The sequence below is a fragment of the Cervus elaphus genome, chromosome 5 (genome assembly GCF_910594005.1).
Source record: "Cervus elaphus chromosome 5, mCerEla1.1, whole genome shotgun sequence".
In the NCBI taxonomy this organism is placed as follows: Eukaryota; Metazoa; Chordata; class Mammalia; order Artiodactyla; family Cervidae; genus Cervus; species Cervus elaphus.
The window spans coordinates 128,514,454-128,538,714 of NC_057819.1; the positions used below are offsets into that span (position 1 = coordinate 128,514,454).

At 54.0% G+C, this 24,261-nt stretch overlaps 3 protein-coding genes across 5 annotated transcripts; all 3 read left to right on the top strand.

The window, feature by feature from the left end:
* Positions 1–2,435: 2,435 nt before the first annotated feature.
* LOC122695560 (CMRF35-like molecule 6) lies at positions 2,436–16,263 on the top strand. Of its 2 annotated transcripts, XR_006341405.1 has the most exons (5): positions 2,436–3,114; positions 3,550–3,879; positions 5,616–5,739; positions 7,041–7,581; positions 15,918–16,263. XR_006341405.1 is itself a non-coding variant. In XM_043905612.1 (4 exons), the coding sequence occupies exons 1-4, from the start codon at positions 3,054–3,056 to the stop codon at positions 7,186–7,188; spliced, it is 663 nt and encodes a 220-aa protein (XP_043761547.1). In that variant the 5' UTR covers positions 2,436–3,053; the 3' UTR covers positions 7,189–7,918. The 2 variants fall into 2 exon arrangements, 1 of the variants encoding a protein (XP_043761547.1); XM_043905612.1 differs by lacking the exon at positions 15,918–16,263 and having other exon boundaries at positions 7,041–7,918.
* On the top strand, positions 11,025–16,263 carry LOC122695561 (CMRF35-like molecule 6). Its single transcript, XM_043905614.1, has 4 exons — positions 11,025–11,379; positions 11,846–12,175; positions 13,925–14,048; positions 15,351–16,263. The coding sequence occupies exons 1-4, from the start codon at positions 11,319–11,321 to the stop codon at positions 15,496–15,498; spliced, it is 663 nt and encodes a 220-aa protein (XP_043761549.1). The 5' UTR covers positions 11,025–11,318; the 3' UTR covers positions 15,499–16,263.
* A 2,304-nt stretch (positions 16,264–18,567) lies between these two features.
* On the top strand, positions 18,568–22,167 carry LOC122695562 (CMRF35-like molecule 6). Of its 2 annotated transcripts, none has more exons than XM_043905615.1 (4): positions 18,568–18,872; positions 19,339–19,662; positions 20,555–20,678; positions 21,845–22,167. In XM_043905615.1, exons 1-4 carry the CDS (start codon positions 18,812–18,814, stop codon positions 21,963–21,965), a joined length of 630 nt encoding a protein of 209 aa, XP_043761550.1. In that variant the 5' UTR covers positions 18,568–18,811; the 3' UTR covers positions 21,966–22,167. The 2 variants fall into 2 exon arrangements, with proteins under 2 accessions (XP_043761550.1, XP_043761551.1); XM_043905616.1 differs by having other exon boundaries at positions 21,891–22,167.
* The last annotated feature ends 2,094 nt before the right edge of the window (positions 22,168–24,261 follow it).

Here is a 24,261-nt window from a genome sequence, read left to right on the forward strand (position 1 = left end):
GATGCGGAGAGCCTACTCATCGGGAAAGATCCTGATGCTGGGGAAGATTGGAGGCAAAAGGAGAAGGAGGCGGCAGAGGATGAGATGGTTGGATGGCCTTACCAACTCAGTGGCCATGAATCTGAGCAAACTCTGGGAGACAGTGAAGGACAGAGGAGCCTGGCGTGCTACAGTCCATGGGGTTGCAAAGAGTTGGACACAGCTACACAACGGCAACCTACATTGGTCAGGGGCAACCTGCTTCACTGAGTCCGCCCCTTCCCACGCTGATCTCCCCGGGAAATGTCCTCGCACACACCTCCAGCACTGTTCAATCCGGGCACTATGTGGCCAGTCGGGTAGATGCATAAAATTACCCATCACAACAGGAACCCCTACAGAAAACCAGATGCGTTTCCTGAATTACTGTTGTCATTGCCCATGTTGATTCTTCTAACCAATCAGCACAGCCAGGAGCCAGCAGAAACTGCTTTCAGCTCAAGAAATGTTTTTCTGGAAAGGAAGATACCCAGGGGAAGTTAGCGAGAAGGGAGAGATCTTGGTGGGTGGAGAAGGTGTAAGAAACAGTCCAGATCAGGTTTCTCAATTGAGGTTACCCTGGTGACCAACAAACCTCGCGTTCTGCTTCCTGGGTCTGATGACTGTGCTTCTGCCTCTTGCTGGCCGCTGGCTGTTTCCCCTTCAGAGTCACCAGATGGTGAGGAGACACTTGGGCCGCTGTGTCAGGGAAACGTGGGTTCGAGCCTTGTCACCATCACTTATGATATGCTTCTGGTCAGTTTGTTCAGGCTTTCCAGGTAGCACAGGGGTAAAGAATCCGCCTGCCAATGCAGGAGATGCGGCTTCGATCCCTGGGTCAGGAAGACCCCCTGGAGAAGAAAATGGCAACCCACTCCAGTATTCTTGCCTGGGAAATCCCATGGAAAGGGGGGCCCGGTGGGCTGCAATTCAGGGGGTTGTGAAGAGTCAGACACGACTGAGGGACTGAACATGCACACATGCAGTTTGTTTAACTTCTGGTTCATGGGAAAGGTAGCTGGGGAGAGGTGAGGTTTAGCGATACACTCTTTACTGCATGAAAAAGGCCAGTAAATGTTCAATTCCTACCCCCCCCCCCCGCAAAAAAATCAAGCAAACGTTCCGAAGTATAATTTCGCATTTTGATTTTGCATGTGTGTTATTACTTAATTTTTTATTTCTATGTTTCGGTTTTTAAATTCTTTTTAAAAAGGTTTATTAGAGTTTATTTGATTCACAGTGTCGTATCAGTTTCAAGTGTACGGCAACGTGATTCAGTTACACACATACATGTACTCATTTTCAGATCCTTTTCCCATATAGGTTATTATAGAATGCTGAGCAGAGTTCCCTGTTTTTCACAGTAAATCCTTGTTGGCTATCCATTTTATGTAGAGTACTATGTGTTTGTTAAGCTAAAACTCCTAACATATCCCTATCCCCACCCACATTTTTCCTTTGGTAAACCATAATTTTTTCCTGAAATCTGCGAGCCTGTTTCTGTTTCGTTAATAGTGTCTTTATATCATTTTTTAAAAACTGGACTCCATGTATGATATCGTATGATATTTGTCTTTCCCTGTCTGACTTACTTCACTCAGTGTGACGTTCTATAGGTCCGTTCATATTGCTGCACATGGCTCTATTTTATTCTTTCTAAATAGGTGCTTAAATTATTTTATCGAGGCATAACATACAAACAGAAAGGGCGTGAAGAGGATTGAGATGGAGACAGCTGTAATCACAGTGTTGTAGGGAGAGAAGGCTATTATAATACCAGGGGAAAGGAGGGAGAAAGAGAGGGTTAGAGAAATCAAGGACTACAGGATTTGGGTTCCAGGAATATTGTGGCCTCTGATCTTGATAAGAAAGTCTAGAAGAGGAACAGATCTGGGAAGAAAGTGTTTAGGAGGAAATCAGTAGACCTGGCTTGTGCAGGACAAGGTCGAGAAACACATAAGGTGGGTGAGATGACTCTGCACCTGGACCGACCTCCCTGTCAATCCCAGGGGTAACTGACCCTAAACCATCACGTCATGAGATGAGTCACTCTGAGTGAGGACAGACCTGCCTGCCCACCTCCTGGGAAGGACCACCCCCGCTCTCGGCATCTCTGCTCATCACTGCGAGCTCAAAGGAGAGGCCAGCTCCGGTGTCTTCGGGCAGACCACCTACATGATGTACAGCCGCCCCCTCCACGCCCCTGGGTGGAGGGTAAAGGGCCCCTGATTCCCGGGGTCCCAGCTTCCCCCTGAGCATCTTTCACCGCTGAACTGCCCTCGCTCACACTCAGCTCTCTGTCCTGAGGCTCACAATTCAGTCCACTCTCAAAAGAAGAGGAAACAGTGAGGAACGTGGAGGGGTGGGGTCAGCGGCTCTCCATCTGTGTCGGGGATCCAGGATGCACACCCGGAGGGAAGCCCTGGGCTGTGGGATTTGCGCTCGGACCCGACAGGACCTCCTGGGACCATCTGAGGTTGACTGAAGAGGAGCCTGAGGCTCCATGGGGCGGTGCTCTCCCGGGTGCCTGGATATGCAGGTCGGCGGGACACAGACCTGCTGTGGTCACCACCCAGGCCACAGAGGATGCAGGAACCTGGCACCTGCCCCCGGAGCCATCCACCCTGACCACAGAGGAAATGATGCATCACCAAGGGTGGGGACGCGCCTCGGAGACAGCCCAGCATGGCCCAGCTGTTGGGGGGGGCGCATGTGAGACCCGCAGAGGGCAGCTGTGGGCTGAGCTGAGTGGGCCACTCATCCTCGGAAGGCTTCCGCGGACGTCCAGTCACCAGACAGAGAGGAGCCGGGGGTCACCGGCGGGCGTTGCACATCCTTCTGCTCCTTACCCCGAGCTTTCTGCACGCGGCTCAGCGCCGGCCGCCAGGAGGACTGTGGGGAACAGGGACAGGGCTGGACAAGGAGCGGAGAGGCGCAAAGGAGAAGTGGGCACCGAGAGGGAATCCCCTGAGGAGGCCTGACCCTGTCCCTGCCCAGGGCCTGGCGCTGCTGCAGGTGCCATCCATGCTGGGGAAATGACCCCGAGGGGCAGGGCCGGGTGGCTGCCTTCAGCTCTGCTGCTGCTCCAGGTCCCAGGTGAGCGGCTGAGCCCTTCCTGGGGGAGGGGAGGGGGCAGGGCTGGAGCTGGGTGAGCCGGGGGGAGGGGGGCAAAGGTCCCAGGAGGGGCCGCTGCCTGTCTCAGAAGCGAGCAAGAGGGTTCAGGGCGTGAAGCAGGTGAGGCTGGTCCACTGTGTTGGTGGGAGGGGGCACCTGTGATGGTCACACCTCAACAGTCACAGTCAGAGATGTCCTCTTGGGGCCCCACACACAGTTTTTCCCATCCTGTCTCCATGGATCCCTCTCCTCTGTGAGGAGGGGCCTCCTTCCCCCGTCTTCCTCCCCTAGGTCTGAGGAAGGGCCTGCCTCCTGCCTTGGCCTCCTCCAGACCTCACAGGCCCTTGAGGGACCCGCATCCAGAGCTCCCCAGACCCAGACTCACCTGATGGAGTTGGACTCATTTGTGTTTTCCAGGCTGTTTGTCCCTGAGTGGTCCCCGAAGTGTGACAGGCATCGTGGGGGGATCCCTGAGCGTGGAGTGTCGGTACCAGGAGGCATTGGTAGACAACATCAAATACTGGTGCAAACACCCGTGTGTGTCACCATGGAAGATTGTGGAGACCAGAGAGTCAGAGAGAGAAGTGAGGAGGGGCCGCGTGTCCATCAGAGACCGACCTGCGAGCCTCACCTTCACAGTGACCTTAAAGAGCCTCAGAGAGGAGGATGCGGGAACGTACGGATGTGGGATCTATGTACCGTTTTCAGTTGACCCCACCTTCCAGGTGGTGGTGTCTGTGATCCCAGGTGAGCCTGTGACGTCAGCTCTAGGGCTGCTGACCGTACCTGGGACCCTGACCCTCAGGGAGGACCTGGAGCGGAGGGTGTCCTGGGATAGGTGGTCAGGACCCAGGCTCTGAGTGGTCGGCAGGCACATGTGCACCTCTGGTTCTTCGAGACCTCCTCTGTGTCCAGCCCTGACACACCCTCACACCTGAAGCTCTCTTGGGTGGAAGGGGAGGAGGAGGCGCCCTGAATCTGGAGGCCTGCTGCGTTCCTGACCTCACAAGGGTCAGGTCTACTCTGAAGGTGACCCTGTGTCTCTTCCTGGACCTCTCTGGCCAGCCCTCGGGGGCGGGGACCAGCAGGGCCAGCAGAGGACATTGCAGTGTCATGGAGGGCTCCTGAGGCCCCAGCCTCGCCGAGCTGGTCCTGGGGATCTTCAGCAGCCTCAAGAGGGGTGAGGCAGAGTCCTGGAGCCCACGTGGGGCTCTGGATGCTGTGGAGACACCTCCCTGCTCCAGCCTGACCTTGCCTCTCCCTCTTCCTCTGGCACCTGGTACCCAAGGAGGGAAACCCAGAGGAGCCTGTTAGGCAAAGAAGGATGAGGAAGAGGGCTCTTAGGAGGAGGTATGGCTCTCAGTAGACCGCCACGTGCCGAAAATGAATCCTTAAACTTTTCTTTCTTTCTCTTTGGCCCTGCTGGGTCTTGACTGCTGCACGCGGGCCTTCTCCGGCTGCAGTGAGCATGGGATGCTCTTTGCTGTGGTGCCTGGGCTTCTTGCTCGGTGGCGTCTCCTGCTGCGGAGCATGAGCTCTAGAGCACAGGCTCAGGCATTGTGCACGCCTAGTGGCGTGTGGGATCTTCCCAGACCAAGGATCGAACCCCCGTCCCCTGCAGTGGGAGGCACATTCTTTGCCACTGGACCACCAGGGAAGCCCCAATAAGTCTTCAATAACAGAAGGCTGCTCTGGTTTCCTAAGAAGCCAGCCACGATCCTCTGTCCACACACACGCTTTCTCCCCTGACTGCTTGCTCTGACGTCGCCCCCGGCTCCCCGAGCTCCTTCCTGCTGGCCCCTGCTTCTCTCTCACGAGGGAGGTTTCCTTTGTGTGTTTCTCTTTACAAGAACGGAATGGAAAGTTGACTGATTCCGCGGGGTGTGTCGGGGAAGGGTTTTGTCCACTAACCTCAGGAGAGGCCACATTTCATGGGGTCCACTAGGTCGGTATTTCTCTAGATCTTTCCATCATGCCCTCTCACGGAGAGGACCGCCTGGGGCCCTGGGCCTGGCTGACAGGGACACGGGGTCTCCTGATTCAGCTCAGACCCAGCTGCAGGACTTTCCATCTGAGCTTCGCTCCACCCTCTCCCCTAGCCCGTCACTGTCCTCTCCGTCTCTCTGTGTTAATCCCTAAAGAATATGGGTCACTGTGTTTGTCCCCTGGTAGGGTGGCCTAGAGGACTGAGGTATGTCTGTGGCTGGGGTGACCTGGAGCCAAGTGCCCTCTCTACACTCTCAGATCCACAGGGGAGCAGGGCCATAAGCCTCTGCCAGTGCCCATCTTGGTGGGGGCATCTGGAGAGGGGCAGGGAGGGGGGCCGAGGGTGTTGGTCAGGCCTGGGTGTGGCCACAGGGGTGGTGGACACAGCACGTCCATCCAGATGGCATGAGTGACCTTGACTGTGAGTCAGAGCCACACTGGGATGGAGAGGGGGACCCAGGGGACGAAACGGGTCCTAACTTGTGTTTCTCCCTCAGTCACTATGACAACCACCAGCCCCGAGAGGTCCACAAGCACCCCGGAGTCTCCCACGACCCTGCCAGTGCCCACCTGGAGCACCGTGTCTGGGCCTGAGGCCCCTGATCCCGGCCAAGCTCATCGGTAAGGGACCCCCATCCCAGGACATCTCACCTGGGTGATTTCTCGGTGACCCCAGGGAGTAATAGGCAAGTGTCCCTTCACCAAAGACCCTAATTTATTCAACAAATTCTGTACCAAGCAGTAAGGGTCCTACTAAGTGCCTGGAACTCTCGTTGACTTGAGATGCAGCAGCAAAGCACACAGACCCAGTCCTGCCCTGACAGAGTCGTGTTCTAAGAGGGGACTCACAGAAAGAACAGATCAACACGTCGGTGGTATAAATACACGACCTACTGATGATTGCTTGCAGGACAATGTCACCTGGCTGAGGGGCCAGCATGTGTGGGAGGGTGGTGGAGTTTGCTAGTTAACACACAATGATGAGAGGGCACCTAACTGATTCCAGACACTTGAGTGGAGGCCCGCAGGATCTGGGGGGCCAGGTATGCCGGGATCCTCAGAAATAAGGCCCCAGGCACACGGAGGAACAGGGTGAACCAAAGGCCCCCAGCCAGGGGCAGGGCAGGAAGCAGATGCTCTGGGTGTGGATGAACCTCTGTGCCCTGGAGCCTGCTCATCAGTATCATCTTGCTGAAGAGGCCGGCCTCTGATGGTGCAGAGCTGAGGGAGTCACTCTTTCACCAGCCAAGGGCTTTTAAGGACTGGAGCTTTGGAGACCCTGGGCAGATACTGGCTGCTCACTGAATAAGACAGAAAATTCCCTGTGCTCAAGAAGGTGATGCTCTGCTGGCTAGCAGACATCAACCAAGTCTCCCAGTATTGGGTTCTGTACCCTAGACCGCAAATCCCCCACATGAGGAGTGTCTTAGATGTTTCCATCATGTCTGACTCTGTGACCCCCACGGACTCTAGCCCACCAGGTTCCTCTGTCCATGGGATTCTCCAGGCAGCAATACTGGAGTGGGTAGCCGATCTCTTCTTGAGGGGATCTTCCTGACCCTGAATCCAACCCGGGTCTCTCCTGCATCGCAGGCAGATTCTTTACCCTCTGGGCCTCTGGGGAAGCCCCCATGAGGAGGGCTCAGATAGAAACCCCCCTAAGGCCCAGGTCCCCCTTGGATCTCTGGTCTCCCTCACATGATTCTCATAGCCACATCCACCCTTATGTCCACAGTCCTAAGTCTCAGGGGCAATTCTTGAAGATCAGGGTCCAGAAGTCCTTCAAGTGGGGCTGCTCTGTGTCAGGTTGATCCTTGTTTAGATTCTTGAGGCCACAGAACCTGGATGCGGGCCAAACAAGGTGGAGAGCCCAGGGCCTCCCTGAGGATGCTGCTCACTGTCTGTCCCCGTGTTCCCCACAGGTCCCTGCTGGGCAGCGTCCACTTCCTGCTCCTGGTCTTCCTGAAGGTGCCCCTGCTCCTGGGCCTGCTCGGTGCCGTTCTATGGGTCAACAGGCCTCTGAGGAGCTCTGCAGACAGGTGGAGTCGGTCCATTTATGAGAACCAGTAGCCCCAGTGTTCATCGTGTCCTCTTCGATGATGCAGTCGGACCACTGGATGGAAATGATCTTCTGACCCATCTGTCCTGTATCACCCTCCATCTCTCTCTAGAATACTCTGTGGATTTCCTTGTAGCTTTCTTTCCTTGCCCATGATTCTCTAAAAGCTAAAGAGTACCTCCTCAATAGGTGCTTCTGAACTGTGACCACAGATCAATATTGAGTTCAGAGCTTCCAACTCATCCGCAGAGCATCAGTCATGCACTGAATTCTCAGGTGCCCTCTCTGCAGGCTTCAAACCCCAGGAGTGTGGGAATCTGGCTTTTGGATCTGTTTTGATGGATCCAGGCAGTTCCATGGTTTCCCACATGATCCGTGCTACCATAATCACCCACCCTTCACAGGTCTCGGATCCAGAGTGGGGAAATTTCCAGTTGCTGAATGTGTCTATTTAATTAGGCATTCTAAACTCAGGAAACAACAATGCAGAGAGTTGACAGTCCACGGAGCCAGCATGCATGGGACCTGAATCAGGACTCCATTCTGCACGAACTTTCACACCCCACTGTTCTGTCCAATGGCCCGAAGGACCATGTGGGATTCTCCAGTTGGTGTCAGTTCAGAACAGAATCCAACATTGCATGGAAAACCAAATTATTCCCTTCCCCATGCCCAGTCAAACTGGTTCGTGTGTTTAGGTCCTTTGTGGATGGCTGGTAGAAAATAACAGTATGAAATTTATGCAACTATCACAGAATCCTTCCTTCTTCCTGTTCAAAGGTAACTCAAGCCCCACCCTCACCCCATCATTCAAGGTCCGTGGTTACAAACCTGGTTCAAGTTTTTAAGTTGATTGAGGGGCCATGAGTGAGTCTTCTATTCATTAGCTTAGTCTCCACGACTTGTACGACCAGAGACCTGGGTAGGCTTCCCACAGTTTCAGTTCAAATTGCATTGTGATGAACTTGCCTGCACCAAAAATGTCTGAGAGGCAGGTTATCATCTTGACTCATCTATCTGAAGCAGCCAGGACCTGGGCAATTGTGCCCACTTTTCATGCAGCAAATATATGGAGAGAGGACCAAAGTAGTAATCAGTAACCTAGGCATTACTTCCAACCATGATTAAACAGAAGAAAGAGCTCAGCTTTTGGTGCTCACATTCCAGTTGGTGGACAGAGAGAAATAACAGACACAATAGTACAGGTATGCAGACATGCAGAAATGTCCGGGTCCATATTGAAGGGTATCTTTAGTAACACAAGATAAGAGGAGGTGCTATTGGTGAGACAGTAAAGGATGAGTCCTATGATCCTGGTGAAGAGGGTGATCTTTAACCAAGTCCAGAAGAAAGGAATGCAGTGAGCCCTGTGGGCACCTGGACGAAGTGTCCTCAGGCAAAGGGAACTGCGGGTGCAAACGTCCTGCCTTGGGAGCATCTTAGATGTGGATGCTTGCAGGGTCCACTGGTGCCAAGTTCTCCAAGAATCATGGTCCAGTCGTGTTCACCAGCCTGAGTAGAAAAAGGAAAAGCAGGATTGGAGAACTGAGTTTCCTGAGCAGGGAGATCCTGAGAGATGAATTCAGTCATCGATCCGTTAGCTGAATTGCCACAGGCTATGCTGGAAAGACAGTGGGCTTCAGGCAAGAAGGTGACATCAGCTCATGGGGCCACAGCCCAGATGGAGACACACAGGGAGCCACAAATCCCAGGAGATCAATCCAAGAGGGGGTGTCCAATGGTCCAATGGGACACACAACAAGAGAACCAATCTCAGCTGGGAGGGTCAGAAGTTGTACAGTCAAGGGTGTTGGCTGTGGGTCAGGAGGAGGAATAGGGGTCCAAGGGTCTGGATGAGGCCCAATGTGGGGATAGGGGCAGCCTGGGGGTAGATCTGGAGTCAGCATGAGGTGGCTGAGTTTTTGGCCTCTGCATGCTGCCACGAGCTGTGGGAGAGACCTGGTCAGAACACGGGGGCTTCATCTGGAGAAAGGCAGGAGTCGCTGGGGTGATCAGTGATCAGTCAAGCAGAGTGACCCATCTCTGCTGCATCTCTCCAGCTGTGAACTGGGACCCAGGTCCACTGCCCATGACCGGGAAGCGGGGAGAGTTAAGACCCACATGGAAGGGATGGGAGACCCTGGTTTCTGCAGACAATCTTAAGAAGCTGAGAAAACCTACCCGAGGGAAGGACTGCAGTCCCCTGTTACCCCCATCCCACTGCCCAGGAAGATATGACTGATGCCCCTGCACATCATGTGAGCGTGCCACTGTGAGTGAGGAGGGGCGGTGTGTCTCCTCTCTGTGGGCAGGTCCCTCCCTCATCTCTGCACCGTGAAGTGGCCCCTGTTCATCGTGGATCCAGGAGAAGCCCGGCAGTCTGCCCTCGGGCCCCTGTTGTACAACCGCCCCCTGTGTGCCACTGACGGGGGAGGAGGCTCCTCTCAGCCCTCAGGTCCCCAGCTCCTCATCCTTCCACCCAGCGTCTTCTCCTCTGGCTCCTGTCCGTTCTCAGTCTCTCTCTGCTTCTCAACGGGGAGTAGCCTCTGCCCAGAGGCGGAGCGTGAAGAAGGGGTCAAGGAAGGCTGAGTACCGCTGATCTGTGTCTAATGTGGGCAGCGAGGGGCCCGAGATGGGGGGAGCCACAGCCCGAGGGATGTGTACCCTGGGGGGAACCAGAGTCAAGATGGGACATAGCAAGTTTTCTGGGGTCATAGGGCCAATTTGTAAGGCAGGAAGTGGACTTTGGGGTCTTGTGGGGGCAGAGTCTCATGATTGCCACAAGCTTCAGGTTGGAACAGAGAGACCTCTCTGGTCAATACCAGGACCAATATATCATGCAAAATGCCAGGCTGGATGAATCACAAGTTGGAATCAAGATTGCCAGGAGAAATGTCAATAACCTGAGATATGCAGATGACACCACTCCAAAGGCAGAAAGTGAAGAGGAACTGAAGGGCCTCTTGATGGTGAAAAAGGGAAATGAAAGAGCTGGCCTAAAATTCAACATTCAAAAAACTAAAATCATGGCATCCCATTCTATCACTTCATAGCAAATAGATGGGGAAACAATAGACACAGAGATAGACTTTTGGGCTCCAAAATCACTGAAGACAGTGACTGCAGCCATGAAAATAAAAGATGCTTGCTCTTTAGAAGAAAAGCTATGACAAACTTAGACAACATATTTAAAAGCAGAGTCATTACTTAGCCAAGAAAGGTTCATATAGTCAAAACTATACGATTTTTCCAGTACAGATGTATGGATGTGAGAGCTGGACCATAAAGAAGGCCGAGTGGCATAGAATTGGTGCTTTTGAATTGTGGTGCTGGACAAGACTCTTGAGAGTCCCTCCAACAGTAAGGAGATCAAACCAGTCAAACCTACAAGAAATCAACCCTGAATATTCATTGGAAGGACTGATGCTGAAGCTGAAGCTCCAATACTTTGGCCACCTGATACAAAGAGTCGACTCATTGGAAAAGACCCTGATGCTGGGAAAGAATGAAGGCAAGAGGAGAAAACGTGATAGAGGATGAGATGGTTGGATGGAATCTTTGACTCGATAGCCATGAGTTGGAGGAAATACTGGGAGATAGTGAAGGGCAGTGAAGGCTGGCGTGCTACAGTCCATGGGAACACAAAGAGTTGGACACCGCTTAGTGAATAAACAACAACAACAAAGACAGACAGGATGATGAGTATGAAATCCACCCCCGACCACAAGAGAATGTGTCACAAAGGGTGGAGACATTCCTGGAAGGAGGAACCCAGCTTGTCCCTGACCATAGGAGGTGGGAGGGGCGTGGGGCAGGGGGGGCATGTGGGATGGAGAGAGGACCAGCTGTGGGTTGGGTGAGGAGGGGGCAGCCTCCCCGATGGAGAGGCCCTGCATGTGTCCAGTCCCTGATTTAGAGGAGCTGAGGGTAGCAGGTCCTTACACGGGACCAGGCGTGTTCCCCTCCCCCTAAGCTTCCTGCCCCCTGCCCCCTGACCCATCTGATCTGACCAAGGACAGCACCAGGAAGCAGAGAGGTCCAGAGAAGCAGAAGTAGGGATAGGAAGGGCCTGTCTGAGGAGGTCTGACCCTGTCCCTGTCTGGGTCCTGGCCCTGCTGCAGGTGCCATCCCTGCTGGGGAAATGAGCCCGAGGGGCAGGGCTGGGTGGCTGCCTTCAGCTCTGCTGCTGCTCCAGGTCCCAGGTGAGTGGCTGAGCCCTTCCTGGGGGAGGGGAGGGGGCAGGGCTGGAGCTGGGTGAGCCGGGGGGAGGGGGAGAAGGTTCGAGGAGGGGCCGCCGCCTGTCTCAGCAGCGAGCAGGAGGGTTCAGGGTGTGAAGCAGGTGAGGCTGGTCCACTGTGCTGGTGGGAGGGGGCGCCTGTGATGGTCACACCTCAATGGTCACAGTCAGAGGTGACCTCCTGGGGCACCGCACACACACACACACACAGACACACACACGGAGGTGTTCCCATCCTGGGCTCTTCTGTCTCTGAGGACACCCTCTCCTCCGTGAGAAGGGAGCTCCTCCCCATATTCCTCCCCTGGCCTGAGGAAGGCTCCCTTGCTGCCGTGGCCACCTCCAGACCCCACGGACGGCTGACAGACCCGCATCCGGGGCTCTTCTGACCCAGGCCCAGCTGATGAAAGCTGAACCCGATTGTTTTCCAGGCTGTTTGTCCTTGAGTGGCCCGAGCAGAGTTACGGGCATCGTGGGGGGATCGCTGAGCGTGGAGTGTCGGTACCGGGAGGAATTCATAAACAATTCCAAATACTGGTGCAAATTCCCGTGTGTGTTATTGTGGAAGATCGTGGAGACCAGAGAGTCAGAGAGAGAAGTGAGGAGGGGCCGCGTGTCCATCAGAGACCATCCTGCGAGCCTCACCTTCACAGTGACCTTGGAGAGCCTCAGAGAGGAGGTTGCGGGAACGTATGGATGTGGGATTGATGTGCCATTTTCAATTAACCCCACCTTCCAGGTGGAAGTGTCTGTGATCCCAGGTGAGCCTGTGATGTCAGCTCTAGGGCTGCTGACTGTACCTGGGACCCTGACCCTCAGGGAGAACCTGGAGCGGAGGGTGTCCTGGGATCCGTGATCAGGACCCAGGGCTGAGTGGTCGACAGGCACATGTGCACCTCTGGTTCTTTGAGACCTCCTCTGTGTCTACCCTGACACACCCGCACAGCTGAAGCTCTCCTGGGTGGAAGGGGAGGGAGATACGCCCTGAATCTGGGTGCCTGCTGCCTTTCTGACCTCACAAGGGTCAGGTCCACTCTGAAGGTGACTCTGTGTCTCTTCCTGGACCTCTCTGGCAAGCCCTAGGGGACAGGGACCAGCAGGGCTAGCAGTGGACATTGCAGTGTCATGGAGGGCTCCTGGGGCCCCAGCCTCACCCTGGTGGTCCTGGGGATCTGCAGCAGCCTCGAGAGGGGGGAGTCAGAGTCCCGGAGCCCATGTGGGGCTCTGGATGCTTTGGAGACCCCTCCCTGCTCCAGCCTGACCTTGCCTCTCCCTCTTCCTCTGGCACCTGGTACCCGAGGAGGGAAACCCAGAGGGGCCCGTTAGGCAAAGAAGGATGAGGAACGGTAAAGAGGAAAAGGGTCTTAGGAGGTGTTATGGCTCTCAGTAGACCACCACATACTGAAAATGAATCCTTAAACTTTTCTTTCTTTCTCTTTGGCCGTGCTGGGTCTTGACTGCTGCACGCGGGCCTTCTCCGGCTGCAGTGAGCATGGGATGCTCTTTGCTGTGGTGCCTGGGCTTCTTGCTCGGTGGCGTCTCCTGCTGTGGAGCGTGGGCTCTAGAGCACAGGCTCAGGCATTGTGCATGCCTAGTGGCATGTGGGAATCTTCCCAGACCAAGGATTGAACCCCCGTCCCCTGCAGTGGGAGGCACATTCTTTGCCACTGGACCACCACGGAAGCCCCAATTAGTCTCTTTAACAGAAGGCTGCTCTGGTTTCCTAAGAAGCCAGCCACGATCCTCTGTCCACACACACGCTTTCTCCCCTGACTGCTTGCTCTGACGTCGCCCCCGGCTCCCCGAGCTCCTTCCTGCTGGCCCCTGCTTCTCTCTCACGAGGGAGGTTTCCTTTGTGTGTTTCTCTTTACAAGAACAGAACCGAAAGTTGACTGGTTCCGCGGGGTGTGTCGGGGAAGGGCTTTGTCCACTAACCTCAGGAGAGGTCACATTTCATGGGGTCCACTAGGTCGGTATCTCTCTAGATCTTTCCATCATGCCCTCTCATGGAGAGGACCGCCTGGGGCCCTGGGCCTGGCTGACAGGGACACGGGGTCTCCTGATTCGGCTCAGACTCAGCTGCAGGACTTTCCATCTGAGCTTCGCTCCAGCCTCTCCCCTTGCCCGTCACTGTCCACCCCGTCTCTCTGTGTTAATCCCTAAAGAATACGGGTCACTGCGTTTGTCCCCTGGCAGGGTGGGCCAGGAGGACAGAGGTGTGTCTGTGGCTGGGGTGACCTGGAGCCAAGTGCCCTCTCTACACGCTCAGATCCCCAGGGGAGCAGGGCCATGTGCCTCTGCCAGTGCCCATCTGGTCTGGGGTTATATGGAGAGGGGCAGAGAGGGGGACCCAGGGTGTTGGTCAGGCCTGGGTGTGGCCACAGGGGTGGTGGACACAGCACGTCCATCCAGATGGCGTGAGTGACCTTGACTGTGAGTCAGAACCACACTGGGACGGAGAGGGGGCACCCAGGGGATGAAACGGGGCCTGACTTGTGTTTCTCCCTCAGTCACTATGACAACCACCAGCCCCGAGAGGTCCATAAGCACCCCAGAGTCTCCCACGACCCTGCCAGTGCCCACCTGGAGCACCGTGTCTGGGCCTGAGACCCCTGATCCCAGCCAAGCTCATCGGTAAGGAAACCCCATCCCAGGACATCTCTCCTGGGTGATTTCTCGGTGAGCCCAGGGAGTGATAGGCAAGTGTCCCTTCACCAAAGACCCTAATTTATTCAACAAATTCTGTACCAAGCAGTAAGGGTCCTACTAAGTGCCTGGATCTCTCGTTGACTTGAGATGCAGCAGCAAAGCACACAGACCCAGTCCTGCCCTGACAGAGTCGTGTTCTAAGAGGGGACTCACATGATGAACAGATTGACAGGTCGGTGGTATAAATACACCACCTGCTGATGATTGCTTGCAGGACAATGTCTCCTGGGTGATGGGCCAGCATGTGTGGGAGGGTGGTGGAGTTTGCTAGTTAACACACAATGATGAGAGGGCACCTAACTGATTCCAGACACTTGAGTGGACGCCCGCAGGATCTGTGAGGCCAGGTATGCTGGGATCCTCAGAAATAAGGCCCCAGGCACATGGAGGAACAGGGTGAACCAAAGGCCCCCAGCCAGGGGCAGGGCAGGAAGCAGATGCTCTGGGTGTGGATGAACCTCTGTGCCCTGGAGCCTGCTCATCAATATCATCTTGCTGAAGAGACCTGGCCTCTGAGGGTGCAGAGCTGAGGGGGTCACTCTTTCACCAGCCAAGGGCTTTTAAGGACTGGAGCTTTGGAGACCCTGGGCAGGTACCGGCTACTCACTGAATAAGACAGAAGGTTCCCTGTGCTCAAGAAGGTGATGCTCTGCTGGCTAGCAGACATCAACCAAGTCTCCCAGTATTGGGTTCTGTACCCTAGACCGCAAATCCCCCACATGAGGAGTGTCTTAGATGTTTCCATCATGTCTGACTCTGTGACCCCCACGGACTCTAGCCCACCAGGTTCCTCTGTCCATGGGATTCTCCAGGCAGCAATACTGGAGTGGGTAGCCGATCTCTTCTTGAGGGGATCTTCCTGACCCTGAATCCAACCCGGGTCTCTCCTGCATCGCAGGCAGATTCTTTACCCTCTGGGCCTCTGGGGAAGCCCCCATGAGGAGGGCTCAGATAGAAACCCCCCTAAGGCCCAGGTCCCCCTTGGATCTCTGGTCTCCCTCACATGATTCTCATAGCCACATCCACCCTTATGTCCACAGTCCTAAGTCTCAGGGGCAATTCTTGAAGATCAGGGTCCAGAAGTCCTTCAAGTGGGGCTGCTCTGTGTCAGGTTGATCCTTGTTGAGATTCTTGAGGCCACAGAACCTGGATGCGGGCCAAACAAGGTGGTGAGCCCAGGGTCTCCCTGAGGATGCTGCTCACTGTTTGTCCCCGTGTTCCCCACAGGTCCCTGCTGGGCAGCGTCCACTTCCTGCTCCTGGTCTTCCTGAAGGTGCCCCTGCTCCTGGGCCTGCTCGGTGCCGTCCTCTGGGTCAACAGGCCTCTGAGGAGCTCTGCAGACAGGCGGAGTCGGTCCATTTATGAGAACCAGTAACCCTCATGTTCATCGTGTCCTCTTCGATGATGCAGTCGGACCACTGGATGGAAACGAACTCCTGTCCATCTGTCCTGTATCACACTCTACCACTCTCTCAGAATACTGTCTTTGTAGATTTCCTTGTAGCGTTCTTTCCTTGCCCATCATTCTCTGAAACCAAAAGCACACCTCCTCAATAGGTGCTTCTGAACTGTGACCACAGATCAATAACCAGTTCAGAGCTTCCAGCTCATCTGCGGAGCATCACTCATTCACTGAACTCTCAGGGGCCCTCTCTGCAGTCTTCAAACCCCAGGAGTGTGGGAACCTTGCTTTTGGATCTGTTTCGATGGATCCAGGCAGTTCCATGGTTTCCCACATAATCACCCACTCTCCATAGGTCTCCCTCCCTCCACATGATCACCCACCCTCCACAGGTCTCGGATCCACTGTGGGGAATCCTCCAGTTGCTGATTGTGTCTATTTAATTAGGCATTCTAAAGCTCAGGAAACAACAATGCAGAGAGTCGATGGTCCACAGGGCCAGCATGCACGGGACCTGAATCAAGACTCCATTCTGCACGAACCTTCACACCCCACTGTTCTGTCCAATGGACCGAAGGACCATGTGGGATTCTCCAATTGGTGTCAATTCAGAGCAGAATCCAGCATTGCATGGAAAATCAGATTATTCCCTTCCCCATGCCCAGTCAAACTGGTTAGTGTGTTTAGGTCCTTTGTGGATGGCTGGTAGAAAATAACAGTATGAAATTTATGCAACTATCACAGAATCCTTCCTTTCTCCTGTTCAAAGGTAACTCAAGCCCCACCCTCACCCCATCATTCAAGGTCTGTGGTTACAAACCTGGTTCAAGTTTTTAAATCGATTGAGGGGCCATGAGTGAGTCTTCTATTCATTAGCTTAGTCTCCACGACTTGTACGACCAGAGACCTGGGTAGGCTTCCCACAGTTTCAGTTCAAATTGCATTGTGATGAACTTGCCTGCACCAAAAATGTCTGAGAGGCAGGTTATCATCTTGACTCATCTGTCTGAAGCAGCCAGGACCTGGGCAATTGCACCCACTTTTCATGCAGCAAATATATGGGGAGAGGACCAAAGTAGTAACCACTAAGCTAGGCATTACTTCCAACCATGATTAAACAGAAGAAAGAGCTCAGCTTTTGGTGCTCACATTCCAGTTGGTGGACAGAGAGAAATAACAGACACAATAGTACAGGTATGCAGACATGCAGAAATGGCCAAGTCCACATTGAAGGGTATCTTTAGTAACACAAGATAAGAAGAGGTGCTATTGGTAAGACAGTAAGGGATGAGTCCTATCATCCTCGTGAAGAGGGTGATCTTTAACCAAGTCCAGAAGAAAGGAATGCAGTGAGCCCTGTGGGCACCTGGACGAAGTGTCCTCAGGCAAAGGGAACTGCGGGTGCAAACGTCCTGCCTTGGGAGCATCTTAGATGCGGATTCAGGGGAGAGCAGAGGGCAGATGCTTGCAGGGTCCACTGGTGCCAAGTTCTCCAAGAATCATGGTCCAGTCATGTTCACCAGCCTGAGTAGAAAAAGGAAAATCAAGGTCGGAGAAGTTAGTTTCCTGAAAGCAGGGGAGTCCTGAGAGATGAATTCAGTCATTGATCCCTTAGCTGAATTGCCACAGGCTATGCTGGAAAGACAGTGGGCTTCAGGCAAGAAGGTGACATCAGCTCATGGGGCCACAGCCCAGATGGAGACACACAGGGAGCCACAAATCCCAGGAGATCAATCCAAGAGGGGGTGTCCAATGGTCCAATGGGACACACAACAAGAGAACCAATCTCAGCTGGGAGGGTCAGAAGTTGTACAGTCAAGGGTGTTGGCTGTGGGTCAGGAGGAGGAATAGGGGTCCAAGGGTCTGGATGAGGCCCAATGTGGGGATAGGGGCAGCCTGGGGGTAGATCTGGAGTCAGCATGAGGTGGCTGAGTTTTTGGCCTCTGCATGCTGCCACGAGCTGTGGGAGAGACCTGGTCAGAACACGGGGGCTTCATCTGGAGAAAGGCAGGAGTCGCTGGGGTGATCAGTGATCAGTCAAGCAGAGTGACCCATCTCTGCTGCATCTCTCCAGCTGTGAACTGGGACCCAGGTCCACTGCCCATGACCGGGAAGCGGGGAGAGTTAAGACCCACATGGAAGGGATGGGAGACCCTGGTTTCTGCAGACAATCTTAAGAAGCTGAGAAAACCTACCCGAGGGAAGGACTGCAGTCCCCTGTTACCCCCATCCCACTGCCCAGGAAGATATGACTGATGCCCCTGCACATCATGTGAGCGTGCCACTGTGAGTGAGGAGGGGCGGTGTGTCTCCTCTCTGTGGGCAGGTCCCTCCCTCATCTCTGCACCATGAAGTGGCCCCTGCTCATCGTGGATCCAGGAGAAGCCCGGCAGTCTGCCCTCGGGCCCCTGTTGTACAACCGCCCCCTGTGTGCCACTGACGGGGGAGGAGGCTCCTCTCAGCCCCCAGGTCCCCAGCTCCTCACCCCTCCACGCAGCGTCTTCTCCTCTGGCTCCTGTCCGTTCTCAGTCTCTCTCTGCTTCTCAACGGGGAGTAGCCTCTGCCCAGAGGCGGAGCGTGAAGAAGGGGTCAGGGAAGGCTGGGAACCGCTGATCTGTGTCTAATGTGGGCAGCGAGGGGCCCGAGACGGGGGCAGCCCCAGCCTGAGGGATGTGTACCCTGGGGGGAACCAGAGCCAGGATGGGACGTAGGAGGTTGTCTGGGATCACGGGGCAGATTTGCAGGGTAGGAAGAGGACTTTGGGTACTGTGGGTGCAGAGGCTTGTGGTCGCCTAAAGCTGCAGATGGGGAGACAGTGACCGCTTGGTCACCACCAGGACTGGGGAGGGTGGATGAGCATGACATCCACCCTCAGACTTCCCATCCTGACCAGAACAAAATGACGTATCTCAGAGGGCGGGGATGTGCCACGAAGAGGAACCCGCTTGTCCCTGCTGTGGATGGGCGTGTGAGACCGAAAGAGGACCTACTGTGCGTTGGGCGAGGAGGGGGCAGCCTCCCCGATCAAGCGGTCCTGCACGTGTCTAGTCGCTGGGCTGAGCGGAGCTGAGGAAGCGGGTCCTTGCCCGGGAACAGCCGTGTGCCCCTCCCCCTAAGCTTCCTGCCCCATGCCCCCTGGACCCTCTGACCTGATCCGGGATGAAACCAGGAAGCAGAGAGGCCCAGAGGAGGGGAAGTGGGGATGGGGAGGGACTGCTCTGAGGAGGCCTGACCCTGTCCCTGCCCGGGGCCTGGCACTGCTGCAGGTGACATCCCTGTTGGGGAAATGAGCCCGAGGGGCAGGGCCGGGTGGCTGCCTTCAGCTCTGCTGCTGCTCCAGGTCCCAGGTGAGTGGCTGAGCCCTTCCTGGGGGAGGGGAGGGGGCAGGGCTGGAGCTGGGTGAGGGGGGGAGGGGTGCGAAGGTCCCAGGAGGGGCCGCCGCCTGTCTCAGCAGTGAGCAGCAGGGTTCAGGGTGTGAAGCAGGTGAGGCTGGTCCACTGTGCTGGTGGGAGGGGCCGCCTGTGATGGTCACACCTCAACGGTCACAGTCAGAGATGACCTCCTGGGGCACCGCACACACACACACACACACACAGACACACACACGGAGGTTTTCCCATCCTGGGCTCTTCTGTCTCTGAGGACACCCTTCCTCGGTGAGAAGGGAGCTCCGTCTTCCTCCCCTAGGTCTGAGGAAGGCTCCCTTTCTGCCTTGGCCTCCTCCCGACCCCATGGGCAGCTGAGGGACCCGCATCCGGGGCTCTTCTGACCCAGGCCCACCTGTTGAAAGCCGGACCCGACTGTGTTTTCCAGGCTGTTTTTCCCTGAGTGGCCCCAGCAGACTGACGGGCATCGTGGGGGGATCACTGAGCGTGGAGTGTCGGTACCGGGAGGAATTCAAGCAAAACATCAAATTCTGGTGCAAAGTCCCCTGTTTGTGGAATACTGTGGAGACTGGAGGGTCATCAAGAGAAGTGAGGGAGGGCCGCGTGTCCATCAGAGACCATCCTGCAAGCCTCACCTTCACAGTGACCTTGGAGAGCCTCAGAGAGGAGGATGCGGGAACGTATGGATGTGGGATCGATATGCCACTTTCATTTGACCCCACCTTCCAGGTGGAGGTGTCTGTGACCCCAGGTGAGCATCCTCCACCCTCACTCCAGCACCAGGCTGGTCACCCGGACCCTCAGGAAGGAAGTGGGACAGAAAAGCTGGGCCAGGATGACCCAGAGCGGGTGGGCAGTGAGCCTTTGTCTGGGTGGTGTCTTGGGACATGTTTGTTTGCACACATGCACATCTCTGTCTCCAAGTGGAGACATTCATGCACATTCCTGCTTCACAGGCTGGCAGGCATCCCGCTCTGGGGTCCAGGCTGCCTGCTGTCCTCACAAGGGCACGTCCACTCTCAAGAGGCCCGTGTCTCTTTCTGGCCTGTGCAGGGTCCCGCCTATGGGGGGCGCACTCTCACAAGGCCCCACTGCATACAGGCCAGCCTTGACCCCGGGGCCCTGAGGACGTGAGATGGGCCTGCCCGCTGAGCCCAGGGGTGGGACCTGCTCCAGAGCCCGCACCTGCGGCGGGCTTCTCCATCACGATCCAATACACACTCTGCCCTTGTGCTGGCCCAGAGGCCACCAATGACCCTACAGTGTTCTGGAAGGACCTCCCGGGGTTCTGGGGCTTCTCTTGTAACCCCAAGGAAAGTGCAAAAAAGGTGCCCCCGACCTGAGCGGGGCTCCCTCAGTCGCTCTGGGGGACTTCCTCCGGCCCTGCCGGGCTAAGCCTGTTTCTCCCTCTTTTTCTCCACTCTGCATCTGACCGTGCCCACCTGGCCAAGGTGCATCTGAAGGCTGGGGGGAGGGGGGCCCAGGGTGCTGGTCAGCCCTGGGTGAGACCATGGGGAGCGGTGGACACAGCACATCTGATCAGGTGGCCTGAGTGACCCTGACTGTGTGAGTCACAGCCACATCGGGCCGGCGTGTGGGAACCAGGGGAAGGAGACAGGGCCTGCCTTGTGCTTCTCTCTCAGCCCCTGCTGCAGCCACCAGCCCTGAGAGGCCCACAGGCTCCCCAGGCTCTCCCATGACCCTGCCAGGGCCCACCTGGAGCACCGCATCCGGTCAGGAGACCCCCGATCCTGGCCACCCTCCTCGGTAAGGGGCCCACGTCCCAGGACAGGGCACCTGGGTGGTTTCTCCTTTGGGTGAGGGGACAGGTGGGGAATTTGGTCTTCCGTCTCCGGGCCCCTCGTTTATTCCCACACCTGATTGTGAAGGTCCTGGTGCTGGTGCTCTGGTGTGGATGCAGGTAAGACCACCCAGACAGGATCCTACTGTGATGAGAACTGTGCTCTAAGGGGGAAGTCACGCCCTGGGCCAGTCCACACAGAGTTCCTATGTAAATATGGTGGTTTGTGATGAGTACTGTGGAGCAATACCAGTCACTGGGGTTTGCTGAGAGTGTGTGTGGGAAGATGATTAGATTTGCTATTTAATACATGATAATCAGGGATGCTTGGCTGAATCCTTTGAGGGGAGACCTGCGGGATCTGGGGAGCCTGGCATTCAGGTTTCTGCAGAAATAAGGCTCCAGGGAGAGAGAAAAGTGAGTGTAAATGTCCCATAAAAGGAGGCTGCGGGACCCGGTCCAGGGCAGAGCAGGTGGCAGAAGCTCTGGGCATCACTGTGGCCCCTCCCCACCTTGAACCCTGGTCAGACGTGTCATCCCGTCGAAGAACCCCAGCCTCCAAGGGCAGAAGAGCTCAGGGAGTCATTCATTCATCCGTCAACTACTACGTCACCTTTTTAATGTTCACCATATGACTTTTTTTAAATTTAATTTTTATTTCATATTAGAGTATACGGCAGATGTTTAACTGCTGATCTTCAGAGGTATCAGCCTGGTACGAGTTTCTCCCTGTGAATAAAACAAACAGTCCCTTCCTTCGTGGAAAACGCTGTTTATAGGAGAGGAGACAACAAACAAATAACCCCACGACTGATTACTGTACCCCAGATAGGGTAACCCCACCTGCGGAGGGCCTTGGAAGGAATCCTTCTCCTGCCCAGATCCCGCCGGGATCCCTGGTCTCCCTCACGAGATTCTCACGGCCACGTCCACCCTCCTGCTCACAGGCCTAATTCTCACGGGGAATTGTTCAGCAGAGAGAAGGGGAGCAGGGGTCCTTAGGGAGGAGCTGCCCTGTCCGGGGGTGATCTTCATGTGGGTTGTCGTGGCCTCCGCTCTGGGGGGCGGGGGTGGAAAGCCCAGGGCCTCCCCTGAGGATGCTGCTCCCTGTCTGTCCCCGGGCCCCCCACAGGCCCCGGCTGGGCAGCGTCCACTTCCTGCTCCTGGTCTTCCTGAAGGTGCCGCTGCTCCTGGGCCTGCTTGGTGCCGTCCTCTGGGTCCACAGGCCCTTGAGAAGCTCCGAGAACCGGTGACATCTGTTGCTATGACTGCCCAGGGTCACAGCCCCCTCTGCTGGATGGAAATGACTTCTGACCAATAAATTTAGTGCCAGTGTTGCTCTCAGAACACTCGGGGAACTTTGGGGAAACTTTTTCTTGCAATGTATCATACAAACAAAAGAATATACCTAATAAATGCCTACTCTTTAAACCAGGAATACTCTATATAACTCTTGAGTGTGTATCTTGCAGCTTAAGTAATGGACATCGTTAAAACTTTTGAAGTCCTAAGTTCCTCCTTTAACTGGATTTTACATTCATCATCTCCTTTCTTCATGGTTTTACCATATATATGCATATGATTTTCCAGAGTGTGTATGTATATACACATATAGGTTTGTCAACCCAGCATCTTCTTTGTCAATTTAATGTTTGTTTTATAATGGAATAGAGCTGAGTTACAATGTTGTGTTAGTTTTAGGTGTACAGTAAAATGACTCTGTTATACATACGTACACATATATGCATTTTTTAGATTCTTCTCCCATAGAGGTTGTTCCAGAGTATTGACTAGAGGCCCCTGTGCTATACAGTAGGTCTTTGTCGATTAACTATTTTATTCAATATGTATAGTAGTATGTATATGTTAACCTCAAACTCCTAATTTATCCTTCCCTCAGAGCGTTCATATATTTTTAACAGTCCCCAAGATCGCTTTATTTTCATTTTTTCCGGGTATTTTTAGATATAACTGATGTATGACATCAATTTCACCGTGTGTACACCATGTCTGCCTCATCTCTTCATCTGCTGTTAGACATTTTGGTTTGTTTCCATATCTCGGTTATTGCAGTGATGTGGGTGTGTGGATATTCTTTGAGATCCTCTTTTCACTTTCCACCTAGAAGTGGGATGACCAGGTGATATGGTCGTTCTTCTCTTTAGGTTTTCAGGAGCCTCCATGCTATTTTCCTTAGTGGTAACGATGCATAGCCATTCCCTTTCCTCCACCTTCTTGCCAGCACTTGTTAACTGTGGTCTTCTTGGTGATTGCCATTCTACAGGCCTGAAGCAATTTGCATTTCCCTGATGGTTAGTGATGTTGACTATCTTTTCATGGACCTGTTGGCCATGAAATAGACACTTTGGAAAACTGTCTACTCCATTTCTCTGCCGTTTTTCTTTTTGGCCACACCTCTTGGCTTGTGGGATCTTAGTTCCCCAACCAGGAATTGAACCCATGCCCTGGGCAGTGAACGTGTGGAGTGCTCATCACTGGGCTGCAGAGACGGAATTCCTCACCGCAGTTTTTAAATTGGGGTTTTTTTTTTTTTTTTCGTGTTGAGTTGTATGATTTCTTTTTATATTTGAGACATTAACCCCTTATCCCGAAGTATGGTTTGCAAATTTTTTCTCCCATTCTGTAAGTTTCCTTTACATTTTTGTTGATTGCTTCTTTTACTGTGCATAAGCTTTAAAATTTGATGCAGTCCCACTTATTAATTTTTGCTTTTATTGATTATGCTTTGGGTGTTATATTAAAAAAAATCATTGCTAAGACCAATGTCACAGAACTTTTTCCCTACATTTAATTTCTGTGTATTTTTGGACTTTTTCCCTAGACTCTTTATCCTGTTTTATTTGTCTAATTGTTTGACTCTGGAAACCGATACAGCGCTGTTACAACTTTATGAAAAGGCTTACCTGATAGGACATCACTTCATTGTTGTCTGACATTGGGAGTCTTTGCAAATATTGGCCGTTCCCTCTTCCATATAAATTGTACAATTAATCAAACTTGAAAGGAAGAACAAACTATGTCGAGAAAAGAACCCACAAGATCATTTCAATTGAAGCAGAAAAAATATTTGATAAAATTTAACACCTTTTCATCATAAAAACCACTCAAGAAACTAGAAATAAAAAGAGAAACTACAATATATAGCAACCCTGCTAAAGCCTGACTCGCTCCTTCTAGCTTTCTGTGTAGACAATCAAATAATTATTTAGAATTTTGTTTCTTCGTTTCCAGTTCTCATTTCTTGTTTATTCCATAAGCCAATGAAAGCCTTGAGTCGAAGTCATCTTTATGAACATCCTGGTCTTTCTCCTGCTTTTAAAGGGAAGCCTTTTCACGATTTGCCCTTTTTTCCTTTGGCCGTGCCCTGAGGCTTGTGGGACTTCCCTCGTGGCTCAGCTGGTAAAGAATCCGCCTGCAATGCGGGAGACCTGGGTTTGATCTCTGGGTTGGGAAGATCCCCTGGAGGAGGAAACAGCTACCCACTCCAGTATTCTGGCCTGGAGCATTCCATGAACTGTATAGTCCATG